The sequence below is a fragment of the Acinonyx jubatus genome, chromosome F2 (genome assembly GCF_027475565.1).
Source record: "Acinonyx jubatus isolate Ajub_Pintada_27869175 chromosome F2, VMU_Ajub_asm_v1.0, whole genome shotgun sequence".
Classification (NCBI taxonomy): domain Eukaryota; kingdom Metazoa; phylum Chordata; class Mammalia; order Carnivora; family Felidae; genus Acinonyx; species Acinonyx jubatus.
The window spans coordinates 53,637,203-53,654,919 of record NC_069394.1 but is presented as its reverse complement, the minus strand read 5'-3'; the positions used below and the strand labels follow the sequence as shown (position 1 = coordinate 53,654,919).

The 17,717-nt window shown below is 35.5% G+C and overlaps 1 protein-coding gene across 3 annotated transcripts in view; it reads left to right on the top strand.

The window, feature by feature from the left end:
- Positions 1-16,829, top strand: part of ZBTB10 (zinc finger and BTB domain containing 10) — a 37,773-nt gene extending 20,944 nt beyond the window's left edge. For 2 of the 3 annotated variants that reach the window (XM_015067558.3, XM_027064329.2), the window contains exons 3-6: positions 6,493-6,591; positions 10,712-10,888; positions 11,118-11,290; positions 11,555-16,829. In XM_015067558.3, coding sequence (XP_014923044.2) covers positions 6,493-6,591; positions 10,712-10,888; positions 11,118-11,290; positions 11,555-11,860 — 755 coding nt within the window. In that variant the 3' untranslated portion in view covers positions 11,861-16,829. The remainder of the gene's footprint in view (positions 1-6,492; positions 6,592-10,711; positions 10,889-11,117; positions 11,291-11,554) is intronic. The other variant, XM_027064330.2, reaches the window with a different exon arrangement.
- Positions 16,830-17,717: the final 888 nt, after the last annotated feature.

Genomic DNA, 17,717 nt, shown 5'->3' with positions numbered 1-17,717 from the left:
AAAATGAAGTTGTGATTGTTATAAATTAAAGAGGGAGTAGAGACCAAGATTTTACTTTATTTTACTTTTATTTTTTTAAATATTTATTTTGAGAGAATACTTGCAGGAGTGTGGGGGGAGAGGGGCAGAGAGAGGGAGAGAGTGAATTCCAACAGGCTCCTCACTGCCAGTGCAGGGCCCCACGCACAGGGCTCAGTCTTAATCTCACAACTGCAAGATCATGACCTGAGCTGAAATTGAGTTGGATACTTAAACGGAACTAACTGAACCACCCAGGCACCACACCACTCTTTTTTTAATCTCATTCTCTTTTCTTTGCTTGTTAATCTGATTTTCTGTTAATCTGATTTTTTAAAAATCCATGAATAAAATGTCATCTTTTTAAACATGCAAAAACATGGTTAGTCAGTTACTTAAAAATAAACCTGAAGAGAAAATTGCCTTCAAAGACAAAAATGTAATACTTACAAAGAACCGCAATAGCTGATACCTAGGTACATTTAAGATTTTGGAAATGGTTTTATTAAATAAAGTTAGTAAAGCAAATGTTGATTTAGCATGGAGTGTAAAGTTTATTTTCATTTAGCAAAAAGTATAAAGTATCACTAGGAAACTAAGTTAAAGATGGGTGTACTTCACTCATTTCTAGCATTGCAGATTGTTTTTTTGTTTTTTGTTTTTTTTTTTTGCCTCATGTGCAGCAAGTCCATAGGTTTGGAACTTATATATTCTCAGGAGGCAATGTAATATAGGCAATAAATGTAGCACTCTGCCACTAGCTTATCTTAGGTTCCTCATAAAGCTGATAATATTTTTACTATTCTTCCATAAATTTGTAGTAAAATTTAAATGAGATACATAAGGGGACTTACAGACTTGAATGCATAAAATCTGTGTTTGGTTTGTGTGTGGGGGGGAAGAGGTCTGTAGTTACCTGTTCACTGGAGAAAAAGCAGCTTATAGCCATTTGAATTCAATCATTTAAATTCATTCAGTCGTTTGAATGATAATACATAGTGTACCTATACCTGCTGTAATTCAGAAAGATGGCTATCTTGTGAAACTGTTTTAATAGTTCTTTAAAAAAAGGTCTTTTGTTTACAGAGATATCTTAGCCCTTTTTGCCAAGTTTAAATGAAAAAGATTTCAGTAGGAAGGTGGCGAATGTCCTAAAACCAAATATAGTAGACTTTATTCTTTAATCCTATAGTTTTGGAGAAAAATGATGACCCAGAGTTACTGCTTTTGCTTGCTAGTGAAACAAAATTCATTTCTGTTTGAAGTGAATGGTTAGCTGCCTCCTATCCCATTCACATCAACTGATTAAAAATGATTTGCTAGGCAGTTTGGCTGGTTTTGAATAAGGTACCAGCATGATGTATTGATTCCTGAGTTAAACATGCTTATTGTCAACCTGGAAGAGCTCACCTATTCTAAGAATTTGTGTGTGTTTGTTTGCTTGTTTGTTTTGTTTTTAATGTTTATTTTTGAAAGAGAAACAGTGTGATAGGGGAGGGGCAGAGAGGGAGAGAGACAATCTCCTGAGCCATCCAGGCACCCATGAGAATTTGTTTTTGATATCAAGAACTAAGTAGTACCTTTTGAAAGAGATTTGATATTTGTAGCATGGTTATGATTTTGTTTTTGAGAAGAAATATTGTCCACAGAAAGAATATATTTGCCATCTGTTAAGCTTTCAGGTTGAGGTGTTCTGAGCTTAGGGTAAAGATCACAAATTAAATTCTAATACTTAAGAGGTAGAGTAGGAGACAGGAAATGTCTATTTTAAGAACTAGCTGAGGAAGCCTTCAACAAATCACTATAGAATGTTACATAAATAGAAACGCCCTGCCTGTATTTACAAACCCACTTTGTAGTGCCCTCTGAACAGGCTGTATTCTTCAGAATAGTGACTTTAAAAAAAAAAAAGATATTGGGGAAACCTAGTACAGTTGTTTGAATAACAATTTAAATTTACTATTGAAATACATTCAGGTTTTCATAGGAAAACAAAGGCACTAGATTTCAGTTAATTATTTTCAGTTACTGGTTATGTTTTAATGTTACTGTACACCAGAAAACTGAGAAATTGTCATTTAAATGCCATTAATTAAACTAGTAATAGAGGTTGCAGAAGGCAGAATATTCAAACCAACATTTAACAACACTTGTTGAAAAGCATTTTGTCACTCATTATGACAATGCTGGGAAAATAAAACCTAACCAATATCCCGTCTGTCAAGGAACAGGTAAAGGAGTCTGTGTCTATTTCCTTTTCGTGCTCTGCATATGAAGTACTTGTTCATTCTCCTGACAGCCAACATTTACTGTAGGCAATAACCTCCTATTTTACTATTCCACCTTATAGAGAATATAAAAGCCAATAGATGAATGCCCTTAAGTACTTGTCTTCAAATTTATCTCTATATGTTGATTATCCTTTCTCTCTCTCTTAAGTACCCAAACATTTGCTTCTGGATTCCAGACTCCTCTTTGCAGTATTTCCTCAATATTTTTAACTTTTCTCTTTCTTAGTGACCTCTTCATTTCAGCATTCAAAGATGTTTATTACTTTCATCTTTAAAAAAATAAACTCTTACTCTTACTCTATTTCTCACTATTCCCTTTTGCAACCAAATCTCTCAGATTGTATTATATATCATAATTCTTCATTTTCCATCCACAGCACAGGCCACTCTTGCTCTTTCTCCTTGCCCCACTGATAACACCAGTGTTACTCTAAGATCACTAGTGATGTCCTAGGTGCTCAGTATTTATTGAATGAAAGTAATGCACATTTCAGTCCTTAATCTTGAAGTTTTGGCAGCATTTCAGCATTGTCATGGTGGAGTATTTCTTGAAATAACTCTTTTTCCACAGGCGCCTGGGTGGCTTAGTCAGTTAAGCGTCCGACTTGGGCTCAGGTGCCCCATATCAGGCTCTGTGCTAACAGCTCAGAATGGAGCCTGCTTCAGATTCTGTGTCTCCCTCTCTCTCTGCCCCTCTCTCTCCCTCCCTCCCTCCCTCCCTCCCTCCCTCTCTCTCTCTCTCTCTCTCTCTCTCACACACACACACACAAATAAACATTAAAAAAATTTTTTTAAATAATCTTTCTTAAAGTCCTTTTATATCCTTTTCAAGTTTATTGAATGCTAGGATTCCTCAGCATATTGGTCATATTTTTTTCCTCATGGTCTCCTCTGTTTACTTCCGTGGTCTTATTTACCACATATATTCTGACAACTCATTTTTATCACCAGTTTAAGCATCAAATCTGTATAGCCTTTGGTACTAAATTTCTTCACTTGGGAGCTTAAATTAAAAAAAAAAATTAAAAGTTTGAGTGTTTGCTATTTACCAAACAGCTAAGCACTTTTCACTTATCTAATTTGGTCCTTTGAGATAATAAATGAAAAGTGCTTAGTTCTTTGCCTGATAATTTCCCCATTTTTATAATAGAACAGTTCTCAGTCTCTAGTAAGCATCAGAATCACCTAGAGGGCTTTTTAAAATGCAGATTTCTGGGCCCCATCACCACAGTATCCTGATTCAGTAGGTTTGGGATAGGTTCTGAAAATTACATTTCTAGCAAGTTCCCGGATAATGCTGATGCTGCTGATTTAGGAGCTATACTTTGAGAACCACTACGTTAGAAAAGCAAAATAAGCTGCTTCACAACTGTCACACAGCTGGGAAGTGGCACAGGTGAGATTTGGTCCCAGGCAGTATCTAGAGTTTACCCATTTAACCCCTATTCCTACTCCAAACCTATTATTAAATTACCTCTTTCTTAGGTATGTCAAACTCCGTATCTTCATAACTATGTAAGCCTCCAAAACTGGTCCTCTACCCACCAGAGTTTCCTAACTGCCTTTAGTATAGGCTGGAAATTTCCCTCATTACCTTCAAACCCTGCCTTTTCCATATTCAGTCTGTCACCAAGCACTATTGGTTCTTCCTCCACAAAGTTTCCTTATCTACTTTCCCCCATTTGTTGCTCTCGTCAGTCAAGGCCACCATCAGTTCTTACCTGAATTTCTAAAATAGTTTCCTAGCTAGTCACCTTTTTGCCCTCTTTTAATTAATTCATATAATACCAGGATTTTTTTTTAAGGTAAATGAAATTAACACCTTGTTTAAAATCCTTCTATTGCTTTTAGACTATAGGCCAGAATCCTGACCATGACCTGCAGGGCTCTATATGACCTATCTGCACCTGCTTGAGAGGACCAATATATACTCTTCGCTCCTTCATTATGCAAATACGTAATCCTACTGGCTTCTTAAACCAGACCATAAATGCCAGATCCATTCAGTGATTTGAGGTTTTATAACTATGCACTAGAACCATTACTGGGTGGAATTCCATTGTGTAAGTGTACCACAGTTTCATTTGCCCACCATGGAGTTTTTTGTTTTTTTATTTTTGAATCAAGTATCTGCTTATGTAAAGAGGAAGGATTTCTCTTTTTGTTATTAAAAAATTTTTTTTTTAATCTTGAGTGTTGGGAAGTAGATCAATAAGTACGGAGTGGTATTATCAAAAATGAATCTTGGGGGACGCCTGGGTGGCTCAGTCGGTTAAGCGTCCGAATTCAACTCAGGTCACGATCTCGCGGTCCGGGAGTTCGAGCCCCGCGTCGGGCTCTGGGCTGATGGCTCAGAGCCTGGAGCCTGCTTCAGATTCTGTGTTTCCCTCTCTCTCTGCCCCTCCCCCGTTCATGCTCTGTTTCTCCCTGTCTCAAAAATAAATAACCGTTAAAAAAAAATGAATCTTGGAAGTAGAGGACAGATTGTCCATAAAAAGTGGCATTTAAAAAAATAAAAAAAAATTTTTTTTCAATGTTTATTCTTGAGAGAGACAGCATGAGTGGGGGAGGGGCAGAGAGAGAAGGAGATACAAAATCTGAAGCAGGCTCCAGACGCTGAGCTGTCAGCATGGAGCCCGATGCTGGGCTCGAACTCATGGACTGCAAGATCATGACCTGAATGACCTGAGCCAAAGTTGAAAGCTTAACCGACAAAGCCACACAGATGTCCCCAATTTTTTTTAAAGTTTGAGAGAGATAGAGGCAGCATGAGCAGGAGAGGGGCAGAGATGAAAAGAGAGAGAATCCCAACCAGGTTCTACCTTACATGGGGCTCAAATCCACAAAACTGAGATCATGACCTGAGCTGAAACCGATAATCAGATGCTCAGCTGACTGAGCCATCCAGGAGTGCCAAAAGTGGCATTTTTAATGTTTATTTTTGGGGCTCCTGGGTGGCTCATTCAGCTGAGCGTCTGACTTTGGCTCAGGTCATGATTTTGCAATTTGTGAGTTTGAGCCCCACATCTGCTCTGCACTGACAGCTCAAAGCCTGGAGCCTGCTTTGGATATTGTCTCCCTTTCTCTCTGCCCCTCTTCTGCTTGCATTCTGTCCCTCTCTCAAAAATAATAAACATTAAAAAGTTTTTTTTAAGTTTATTTTTGAGAGAGAGCGTGCCTGTGCACACGAGTGGGGGAGGGGCAGAGAGAGAGAGGGAGACAGGATCTGAAGCAAGCTCTGCACTGTGTATGACCTGAGCTGAAGTCGGACACTTAACCAACTGAACCAACCAGGCGCCCAATAAAAGTACCAAGAGGATGCCTTGATTTCAACTTCAGGTCATGATCTCATGGTTCGTTAGTTCCAGCCCTGGGTGAGGCTCTGTGCTGAGGACGTGTAGCCTGCTTAGGATGCTGTCTCCCTCAAAATAACATTAAAAAAAGATAATGAATAGAACTATGAGCATTATATTTTGAAGCAAGGAGACCCAAGAAACTGTTTCAGTAATTCACTAATCCAAGAGAATGATGATGTCTGAATTAAGGCAGTGGTAGAGAAACAGAAGGGATGGAACAGATTTAAAAGAAATTAACAGATTGGAACCAAAAGTATTGGTATCATTAGTATGTCATTTACGCTGCCTTTCCACATCCTTTCCATATATCAAGGTTAATTCTAAGGAATTACCTCTTCTCTGAAGCCTTGCTTTACTATTCTAGCTTTAATTGGTCTTTTTCATTTCTGAATCAATACAGAAACCATGTTTTACACACCTAGTACTTGATACTAGCCGCAGTAGCAGCTGTCATTGGATGCCAGACACCAAAACTCTAACACTTGACTTGCATTACCTATATATATCAAATCTGTGATCTAGTTGGAAGCATATGAGGAAACTGAGGTACATGCTCACATAGCCAGTAGCCTAATTCACCCTGTCTCTAAAGCTTATTCATGTTCAGTACAGTGTACTCACTGTTGAGTGTGCACTTGTTCTTGTGGTTGAAAACCATGTCTTAACGATTTTGTACCTTAATAGCATTAAGCATATAGCAGGTATTTAATACTTACAGATATTTTTCTACTTAGTGTCGCATAAGAAACAATACCAAGAAGGGAGTGGTGTTTTGATGATGGCTATGGTATGGTTGTAAATAACTGATTAAAATATCTCCTTTTCAGACCTGGATGGTGCTCTACTCTCAGGGCCAGATTGTGATAGGAATGTGAATACAAATTTATTGGCTGAAGCCAGCTCCAATCAGGATGGAGGTGATGCTGGTAGGTGCAGTAGGATTTTATTAGTAAGAGTATGTTTAAGAGGATTTAAAGCTTTGGCATTGTTTGTGTATATGTTTAAGGACCTACTGCAGTTTCTTTACTATCTGTCTGTCTAATCAGTTTATCTATTTATTTTTAAGTAGGCTCCACACCCAGCCAGGCGCCCCTCAGTTTCTTCCCTTAAAGGAGAGTAGCTATGTTTCTGATAATGCTTTGGAAGCCTGGTGAACACAAATAGATGGGTGTTTCTTATTCTTTGTGGGAGGCATTTATTTAGAGATTTTAGAATTCTTAAATATCAGAATAATTAAGTTAATAGAGATGGTGGTTTCCTGCTAGTTATATACATGGAATGAGAATGGTAATTATCCAAATGGCTAGTTAATGTATTTTAATTAGCTTTGATATAAAATAATAGTATGATTAGTGATGGCAATACAAAATGTTAATTCTGAATAGTAATATTTCTATCATTTGAACTTTGGGAGAAGTAAAGGCAAAGAGTGCATGAATATTCCAGAGAATAACGTGAGTCTAAGTAAATTAGGAGAGGGAAAAGCTTTCTTAACAGAATGCCAAGCTAATAAATACAGAATGATAGAATTGAAAAATAACCCACAGGAAACAATTCAAGATCATCCATGGATGTTAAGCCACTGTTGATGGGCTTATCCCATAATGACTGGGCAAAAGACTGTTGTAATAGCATATTCACATGGTCTCCGTGTTATCCCATAGATTATTTCAGTTACAAAAAGGAAAAGATTTCTTTACAATAAAAAAAACAGAAATAACCTGCCTCTTGCCATAATGCAGTAGCAGGTGCACAACATCACCTATGCCAAAATGTTTAACTCAAATCTGATCATGAGGGAGATATCAGACAAGCCTACAGAAATCTAGCTACTCTGGGTTTTTTAAATGTTAATGCCATGAAGGACCAGCAGAAGAACCACTAGACTCCAGGAGACCAACCAAAAGGCATTATCAGTCTTGATAACATCAGGGTTCTAAAATGAGTAAAGGGGCATTTGGGGAACAATTGGAAATTTGAATATGTAGTATGGGTTAAATGGTAGTTGGGCAATTTTAAATTTCTTGGATGTGATAAAGGTACTGTGGTTATGTTTGAAAAAGCTCTAGAAGATACATGCTATATTGAGGGGTGAAGTGAATTTCTACACATAAACATTTTCAATGGGGGATGGTCCATATAATCTTTTCAAAAAAAGTAAACCCTTGATTTAAAGCTGTTTCTCTTAGGGGTCATTTTGATCCATGTGCTTTTTATGACTGAGATCAGCCTTTGTCTTAGGATTTGAGTTCAGAAAAACGCTGCTTTCTTCTTAGTTTGCCATTATGGAAAAATGTATCCTGAAGGATATTATTAAACAGTGAGCACAGTTTTGAAGTAGATCTTTAATTACCTTAATGATCTTCCAGTGTATTGAATTATAAAGGCAATACCTTTGTCAAACTGCTCATATACTTCCTATAAATAGTAATTTCTACTGTTATAAGAATTGGGACAGGTGAAAGAAGTTTGGATTGAGGTTTTCTTAATTTGAATTTTGTATTCTAGATATGGTGTCTCTTGTCTGTTATCCTGGATGTTTATCAGATCTTTAGATTACCTAGAGAAATACAGAATTTCGAGTATTAAAAAGTTTTAATTTTTTTAAGTTCAGTATTTTGAGGAAGTAAAAAATAGTACATGTGTGTTAGCATTCACTAGATACATTTATTCAATAAATAGTTGAAGGGTATATGCTTTGGACATTAGCAATACAAAGGTGAGTAAAACAGGCAAGTTCTTGCTCTCAGCTTTTTTGTACTGATTTCATCAAGAACTACAAGTCAAAGCTCAGGCTTTATGTAGAAGTGTAAAACTGAAAATTGATAGATTTGTGTTCCCAGGCTACCACCCCCATCCCAGTCTCCACCCCCCCCCCCACACACACACATGTACACACATGATGTCTCACTTTAGGATTCTGAAAACTTACCCTTGAACAGAAGTACATTATAGTTTAATTATCTAATTGTCAATTCAGAAGTCTTTCTTGACATTAAAAAGGTATAAAGGTATTCCAAGTATAAAACAATTTACATTAATAGAAATGAATTTTTTTTTAAGTTTATTTATTTTGAGAGAGAGGGGCAGAGAATCCCAAGCAGGCTTGTGCTGTCATTGTAGAGCCTGATAATGGGGCTCAAACCCAAGAAAGGAGAGATCGTGACCTGAGCTGAAATCAAGAGTTGGATGGCTCAACCAACTCAGCCTCCCCTGTGCCCCGATAATAGTGAAATTTTAAACACCTTAGAGACCTTTTGCATTGTTGGTTAGTGATACTTTCACTGAAGAAGAAATATTAAGTTATTTTAATTTTCTTTAATGTTTATTTTTGAGAGAGAGAGAGAGAGAAGGAGAGCATGAATGGGGGACAGGCAGAGAGAGAGAGGGAGACCACAGAATCCAAAGCAGGTTCCAGGCTCTGAGCTGTCAGCACAGGGCCTGATGGCAGGCCTCAAACTCCTGAACCATGAGATCATGACCTGAGCTGAGGTCGGATGCTTAACCGACTGAGCCAGCCGGGCACCCCAAGTTATTTTAATTTTTTTTTAAGAGAAGTAGTATATCTGGCAGGTAGATACAGGAAAATAAATTTTTACAAAGTCCTTTTTAACAAGCATTGTTTTATATAAAGTCCATGGTTTTTGTGGGAGGAAAATTAATTACTGCACAAGTGAGTGAGTATATAGCCTGGAAAGGAGTGTTCAGGCAGAGGAAAGAAGAGTTTAAGTGCAAAGGTCTTGCAGAGGGACCCATTTTCCCATGGAGGAACAGTACGGCTGAAACAGATTGACCAGGGGGAGTCGTTAGAAGCAAAGGCTAGAGTAGGTAAGGCTATGTAAGATTTTGGAAGTCTTTGGTTTTTACTATGAATGAGATATGGGTAGTCCTTGCAGGCTTTTGAGCAGAGCAATGCCAGGCTCTGAATTAAAGTTCTGAAAGAATCTCTAATTGCTGTGTTGAGAGCAAACTGTAAGAGGGCAACATTGTGAGCCTGGATACAAACTCTGATGGCTACTGAAAATAATCCAGAGGCAAGAGTTGATGATTGATTGGATCAGTGTGGCAATAGCTATGGAGAATTCTGGATATGTTTACATTGCCACAGGATTCCTGGATTTAGGGAAATACATACAATATTCAAGAAGGAATCTTGTCCAGGGGTGACTGGCTGGTTCAGTCGGTGGAGCATGCAACGCTTGATCTCAGGTTGTAAGTTCATTCAAGCAACCACATTGGGTTTAGAGATTACTTAAAAAATAAAATCTTAAGAAGTAAAAAGGAATCATATCCAAAGGAGGTAATTTTTCTCTTAGCTAGTCTAAAGGTCCTCTGGCACAAATTCCTTAAGGGATATTGACTATTCTAATTCTACTTTCTGGATTTAAGGATGGAGTTAGAGAGGTTTTGATGAACTCCCCAAGAGGGCATTCAGTTACCTTGCCCAGTGTGTCTGAAACAACAAACGGGTGTAATAATGCGAGAACCTTGAATTTGTAATTTCCTTGTATTTATTCTTCATTCTTCATCCGTTTTTCTATACTGATTAGTCTTAAAAACAAGATTGTGATTATTTTGGGCACAATAAGGACACTATTCCATTCCACAGCTGGGCTTCAGGGCGATAGTCTCAAATGATATAATAATTAGGAGTAACAATTAAGAGTGCTGTTTTGAATGTTTGAAATACAGTATAAAAGAGCACTTTTCTTGTGGCCTCCATGCAGTATTAAATAGTATTTAGATTTATTTCCCTAAATTTTTCTCTACCTGTGGTTGAATTGTGTTTTAAATTTTAGTTTTTCTATTTCAGATGCCTGCCAATCAGGGTTTTATGATTAGGATAATAAATTATGGAAAACAGTGCAATAAAGTATGCAGACATGTCAATTTTAGACTAAAATGTAGACATTTTTATTTAGCTATTTATATTAAGCTTCTCTATCATAGTGCTCATAAAATATAAATAAATATTTTTTTCTTTTAATTCTAATAAGAGGTGTTTATTACTACCATTATATCAGAATGACTTTTCAATTGTATTAGGTACTTCACATGATTTCAAGTATGGCCTGATGCCTGGCCCTTCAAGTGATTTCAAGTATGGATTGCTACCAGGTACTTCAAATGATTTCAAGTATGGATTGATACCAGGTGCTTCAAACGATTTCAAGTATGGATTATTGCCTGAATCTTGGCCAAAACAAGAAACTTGGGAAAATGGCAAGTATTAGTCATCTAAACATCTACAGATTTTTTAAATTATTTTTAACAATTAAAAGCTTCCATATTCTGGGTTTAAAAAAAAATTGAATAGTATGGTAGCCCTATAAATAATCCCTGTTCTCAGGGATAGAGACATGGTTTTGATAGCGAATTTTCTGTTTAATATATAATTGCTTTTTGTGTGTGTGTGTTTTTGTTTCGTTTTGTTTTGTTTTTATTCTCAAAGGTGAATCATCTCTAATCATGAACAAGTTAAAATGCCCTCATTGTAGCTATGTAGCCAAATACAGACGAACACTAAAAAGGCATTTGCTCATTCATACGGGAGTCAGATCATTTAGCTGTGACATTTGTGGAAAACTGTTTACTCGCAGAGAACATGTGAAAAGACATTCCCTGGTAAGTAACTTTAAATATAAATGATCTTTGAGATAAACTATATTCATGTCAGGGAAATTTAAGATATTTTAACACTATTACCTGAAATTTAGGGAAGGTTGATATTAAATAAATTGCCTTAAAGAGAGAATGTGATTTATGAACTGAACTTCATACAGAAAAACAAGGTATATATTCACTCATTGTTGAATGGGTGGTTTGAGTGGTTCAGATGCATTATTGTCTGTACTATCCTTATATTGGATTTTTCCCCCCTTCAATTAGGTGCATAAAAAGGATAAAAAATACAAATGTATGGTGTGTAAGAAGATCTTCATGTTAGCAGCCAGTGTTGGAATAAGACATGGATCTCGACGCTATGGTGTTTGTGTAGACTGTGCAGATAAATCACAACCAGGAGGGCAAGAAGGTGTAGATCAGGGACAGGATACAGATTTCCCTCGGGATGAAGAATATGAGGAAAATGAAGTAGGAGAAGCTGACGAAGAGCTGGTTGATGATGGAGAAGATCAGAATGATCCATCTCGATGGGATGAATCAGGAGATGTTTGTATGTCTCTAGATGATTAACTGACCTATACTCCTCAAGGATGCTGCATTTGGACATAATATGAATCGACAATTTGAATTGTTGAACTTGAAGGCTTGCAAAATATGGTACATGCTGGATGGTAGTTATGTTGCTGTGAAAACTGTAGGGTCAAAAAGCCTTATAGCAAAAAAAAAATTTTTTTTTTTATATTTGCACAGGACTGTACAGCAAACAACCTTGTGGTTGGATTACATGGAGTCCCATCTTCAGTCAGTTATCAAAAATATTTTTTATTTATAGGATATACAGTAACTATTTGGGTCCTATGAATATATAGTACGTGTCCTTAAAGAGCTTACATTCATGTGCCACTTTAACATGAATGAAGAAAACCCATTTATGAGACTACAGTGACAGCTGACCCAATTACTCTGTCCATCAAACCACTCAGGCTAGTTTGTACTAGTAGAGTTTTGTTTCTATTTTTATTTTTATTAATTTTATTTTTTTTAATACAGATTTTCAGTGAGGGGCCTTTTCAACCCCATGGGTTCTACCTTTCTGTATTTTTCCATTTTAATTTGCTTCATAACTTAAACCAAGTCTCTTCTAGTCTTAGGTATTATTTCTCAATTTTGTGCTGATGGGCATGTTTATAAGAACTGGAGAGGTAATTTATTGGAATGAACTAACTGACTTCCTCCATTCCCCCTTCCTTTTTGACATGAATTTTACTACTTTACAAATGAAGAAATGATGTTGCAAAGTTAACATGGCGAAGTTGACAAATACCACTAAAATGATTATGATCTAGAAGTAACTTTCTCCTGCTGCTGTAATCGATAAATGGTTACTATATGACGTTTTCTGACATAGTATTCGGTTTTGGGTATCTGTTACTTTGGCACTATTCTGGTTTGCCTCTTTTTATTTTTGCCAGTGTACTATACCTCAGTCCTATATGAAAAGACAGAAATCTAATCGAAAGAAAAGTCGTCATAGAAACAATAAGGAAAATGATTTGTCTCCTAATTTGACCTCCATGTCCAGTTTGGTTAGCTTGTTATGCAATATAAGTGAAATATCAGGTTTTTATTCCTGTGCCCTTTTTATCATTAAAAATAACACAAAAAGTGCATTCTCTTTTGTTTGATACTTACTGGGATATTGAACGTTTTGAAATTATGATAGATCATTATTTTTTCAATTCCTCAAAGTTACTACATCTTCATATATAGTCTTTCTGGTAGTCACCATGATTCAACAATCTGCAAAAATCTTACAAATAAGATATTGAGAGGCTTTACAATTATTCTGTTAACTAAATTCTTCAGGGTACAAGGGGTGATGTATTAAGTTGAAATTGTCAGATTTATTTAGCCTAATGACAGATGAATTAGCTGATTGTTAAACTCACAGCAGCATTTCACATAATTAATATTAACATGCATGACATTTATCAGGAACATATTGTATATTATATAAGATTGAGGGATATCATATTTTCAGCTTTCTTTTAAATAGAAATTGAGTATATTTTCCTATTTTATATCAGGTCACTAAATTATGCTATTTGTGTGGAAAAAATTGCAAAGTATACTTTGACAGACATAATCCTTTTGGTGCTCCATCTGATCAAAGTTGAAAAGCTGATAGGTTTTTTAAGAGACAAGCTTTCTCATTGTCTCCGACTTCAGTACTATAATGGTTTAATGTTAGACATTGATGTTTTTGCTTGGATAAATCAAAGATATAAAATACAGTTACATGGTTAGATACATCTTTTGTCATCTAAACTTTATTGTAGTTTCTACATAATTGTAAAACTGACATGAATAGTTTGGTTTGATTTTTGTTTAAGACTGAAGAGTACATCTTATTCTCAGTGTTCTAGACAAATGAGTATAATGTAATTCTGGTGGGGTCCAAAGTAGACGTTAGTTGGGCAAAGATACTATGAATGAAAAAGTATTTTAAACGTAAAATGTTCTGCTTTGTGAATATGTAAGTATAGTATAAAGATTTCTTTCATCCCATTATCCCCCTCCTTTAAAATAAACCATAGTTTACAATTGGTAGATCTGTCTATATATAAATATATATTAAAGAGAAAAGATATATATCTGAAAATCACCTAAATCTGCTTTATTAGACTACAGTTCACTTATTGCATAGAAACTGGACTTGGCTTTACATTCTTAATGTACTTTTACTTTTCCTCAAGATATGAACTTACTCTCTTTAAACTGAATTTTCTTTTACTACTTAAATCATTTATGTATATCTGGTAAATTATGACCAAATTTTTGTTAGATTGCATACAGTAAATTGAAATACACACTTGGTACACTACGGGATTGTTGTGCTTTTGTTTTGGTTTTAGTTGGAAACAAGGTTTGATGTAGATGGCTTGTTACTGTTAATTTAAAATATTCTATAATTGTCCATTACTTTTTATGTTGTGTTGTGACAGATTTGGCTATATTTTTAGTCAACTGAAATATGATACTTTAAAAGTTTGTTTTTAGAAAGGTAATCCAAAGGAATAATGTTTATACTCTTGAATATATTAGCCTCAGCCTATATAAAAATTTCTTCTTTAAAGTAAACATTTTACCAGAAACAGAACTGACAGATTTTTCTACTTGCTGACTGCCTAACTTATTTTGTTTCATGATCTCGAGGGACTGCCTTTTCCCTTCTAGGTCTTTTTTTAAAAATAGTTTTAGTACTAAGGTATACTACTGGACTTTTTTTTTTTTTAAGTATATTCTTTTTCTGACTTACAGTACAATTTCAGGAAGTTGATAGATAATAAGAACTTATGATTGGTCTCAAGGTGACAATGAAATACTCATAATTTTGTCTGTGGAGCCCTGGCAGAATTATGTGTTATACATTTGCTGAATTTTTCTCTTGTAACTTATATTTTAAATGAGAAGCATATTTTAGAGCTTGTAATTTTAATGAAGAGGAAGAATATAAACTTTCTTTCCTATTTGCTCTAGTAACAGACCCTCTCATATAAATCAAGATCATGTATTATTTCTTAGAATTCTCAGAGACAGTTACTTCCATATGGTCCCTGCATTGTTGTTATTGGCCCTCATTATTCATATTCACTAGATGTTTTGCTAAATTTTAGCACCCCAGCAATTAAGAGCTTAAAAAAAAACTGTAGGAAGGGGAAGCTGAACACTAATGAATAGCTTTGAAATTTGAGGGGGGGAAGGGAAACACTAGCTGGTTTTGGTAGAGCCATCCTGCTGGAGAAGAGAGAAATGAATGAGTTAATTCATGTAAAGCGCTTAGAACAATGTCTGGTGCATAATAGGAGCCTAATACATCTTAGTTTAATAATAGATGTGAACCAAGAGGAAAGGGGGAGAAAATAGAAAATGAAAGGATCAGGGTTGGGAAATTTATATTCATACAGTACAGTTGTAAAAGGCCTGAAGATGACTGGAGGAGTATAACACGGGGCAAAGTGTGATGGAAGAGGAGTTTTAAAAAATAAATTTTAAAACTTCGGTAAGCTTTATGTATATTTTAAAGATTTTGTCAACATAGAAGAGTTTATTTTTCTGGATAATGATTCAAAAGCTACCATTGTTTTAGTGCCTACATGTGCCCTTGCGCTTTACATTATTTTGTCTAATTCCCTAAGGTGGGTGCTATTGTCTCCATTTTATGGAAGAGAAAAGGCTCCAAGAAATTTGCATAACATAACTTGCCTGATGTGACACAGCTACTAAGTGTTAGAGCTGGGTTTTGACCACATCTGATTCTGAAGCCCATGTTCTTTTTAGGGGGCTCTATTAACTGCCTCATTAAACTTTTGTAGAATTTCAGTGCTTTAAAAGCAGTTTGTGTATGGAGACATGTTCTCCCCATAAAACATCATACGTTAGGAATTTGAGTGTCTAATCTTTCCTCCCCCTCAAATATCCTTATCAGTCTTTTCCTCCTAATACAGCAGTTTTGTCACCTGACTATAAATAAGACACCTGACCTCAGTGTAGCACATGCTATTAATTGGCTGTGGCATTTTTATTTTTAAAAGGATGGTCTTAAAATGAAGAACTAGATGCGAACCCCAGTTTTTGTGCCGTTCAGTCACCCAGATCCTTAAACTTAACTATGGTACATAATATATGTGCTTAGAACTAACAGGTGTTTTTTCTTAGTCACTTTAGGATTTAAAATGGAAAGTTTTTTCCTGCTGTATCCCTGCTTTCAAATGAAGCTGAACAGTTCTTAGATAGTTTAAAATGTGTTAGGGATAAGCACACTTTAAAAGATGTTTTCTGGCCCTGAATTTTATGACATTGGGTACTTAATTTGGAGTACACTGGCTATTGAGAACAAAATTTTGGGTTGAGGAGAGGGATGGTTGAGGCCATTATGAAATGGGAGAATCAGCATTTTAAACACTGTAAACATAAAAGAACGCTTTCTTCTGCCTGCTGTTTGTAAAAGCTCTTGGGGAAGATCTTTTACGAAGACCAATTTTTTAAATGTAATTTACCTACCTAGTATAAGTGTCCTAAGACATGTATGTAAACTTCCAAAACTGTTTTGTCTGTGTATTTAGAAAATACACAAGAATCTTTATCAAACCTAAAAATATAAACTTGTGAGCACTAAACTTGCTTCTGGCTTTGTGAATTTTGTTGACTCTGACATTTAATTCAGATTTCTTTGAAAGTGTATTAATTTGGACTATTTGGGGTAGGGGAGCACCTTTGTAAACTTTGACTTATGTATAATTCAGATATCTTTGTACTTAAGGTTTACAAGTTTGAATTACATAATAGGGTTTTTTGGTTTGTATGTTTTTATATGAAGTGCATAAATGACTCAAACTACCTCCTCGTAATGCTTGGAGAGCTGCTTTAATTCATAGATAGCAGTGATTTGTACTCAGCATTTCATCTATCTTTTAATCTTTATTACTTTTGGGATTCTTTACAGGTTTTAGAAAACATTAAAATATTTCCCCTCTAATTTACACGTGTGCATAATTTTGGAAGTGGATTGAAAAGCAAAGGTAAACTACATCCCATATTTACTGCGTATTACTAGACTAATGAATTACAAGTAAATCTATGTTTTGGGTGTCTGTTAACTTTAATAATATAGAGAAAACATACTTGTTTTATTATTACTTTTTTAAGGTATTTGTGGTTGTGGTGTTAGTAATAGAACAAAGGAAATCATAGAATGACCAGATACAGACTTTACTAAAGAAATGAAAGTTTTGTTTGGAGAGGGGTGGCCATGTAACGTGCAAAAGCCTAGTGTCTTAAAATTATAAAAGCCGTCATGTGGCAGAATAATTACATATATTCTGTATGGTTCCAAGAGGTTAAGACTGGGACTATTTGACTCCAGATTAAAAACCAGCTTTTAGTAATTATCCAAAGATGAAATGTAATTGCTTCAGAAAGAAACCAGATGTCCTATTGCTGGAGATATTCTAGAGGAAGTGGAAGATTACCTGATAAGCCTTTTGGCTAAGGTAATAATTGACCAAACATTTCTATCCAAAGGTGTTTTGTTTTTCGCTTAAAAATTTTTGGACCATTGTAGTTAACCAGTTTTTTATCTGGTTTAGCAAGAACATTGATAAGATTATGCGTAAGTATCTCATGACACCAAAAAGGATACAGTGGAAATTAAGAACGATTGGTTTAGCTTTATGGAAAAAATTGCTATTTGAGCTTTTTTCTTTTTCACTTTGCACATCATCACAGACCAATGTTTGGAAGGTAGTATAGGAAATTAAATTACTGGGTCCTTGGTTAGATAAGAAAATTAAAGGTCCTTCAGGTCTTCGTCTGTGTTGTAACTTTTTCTCAATTTTGAACTAAAGGAAATAAAAAATGAACCACA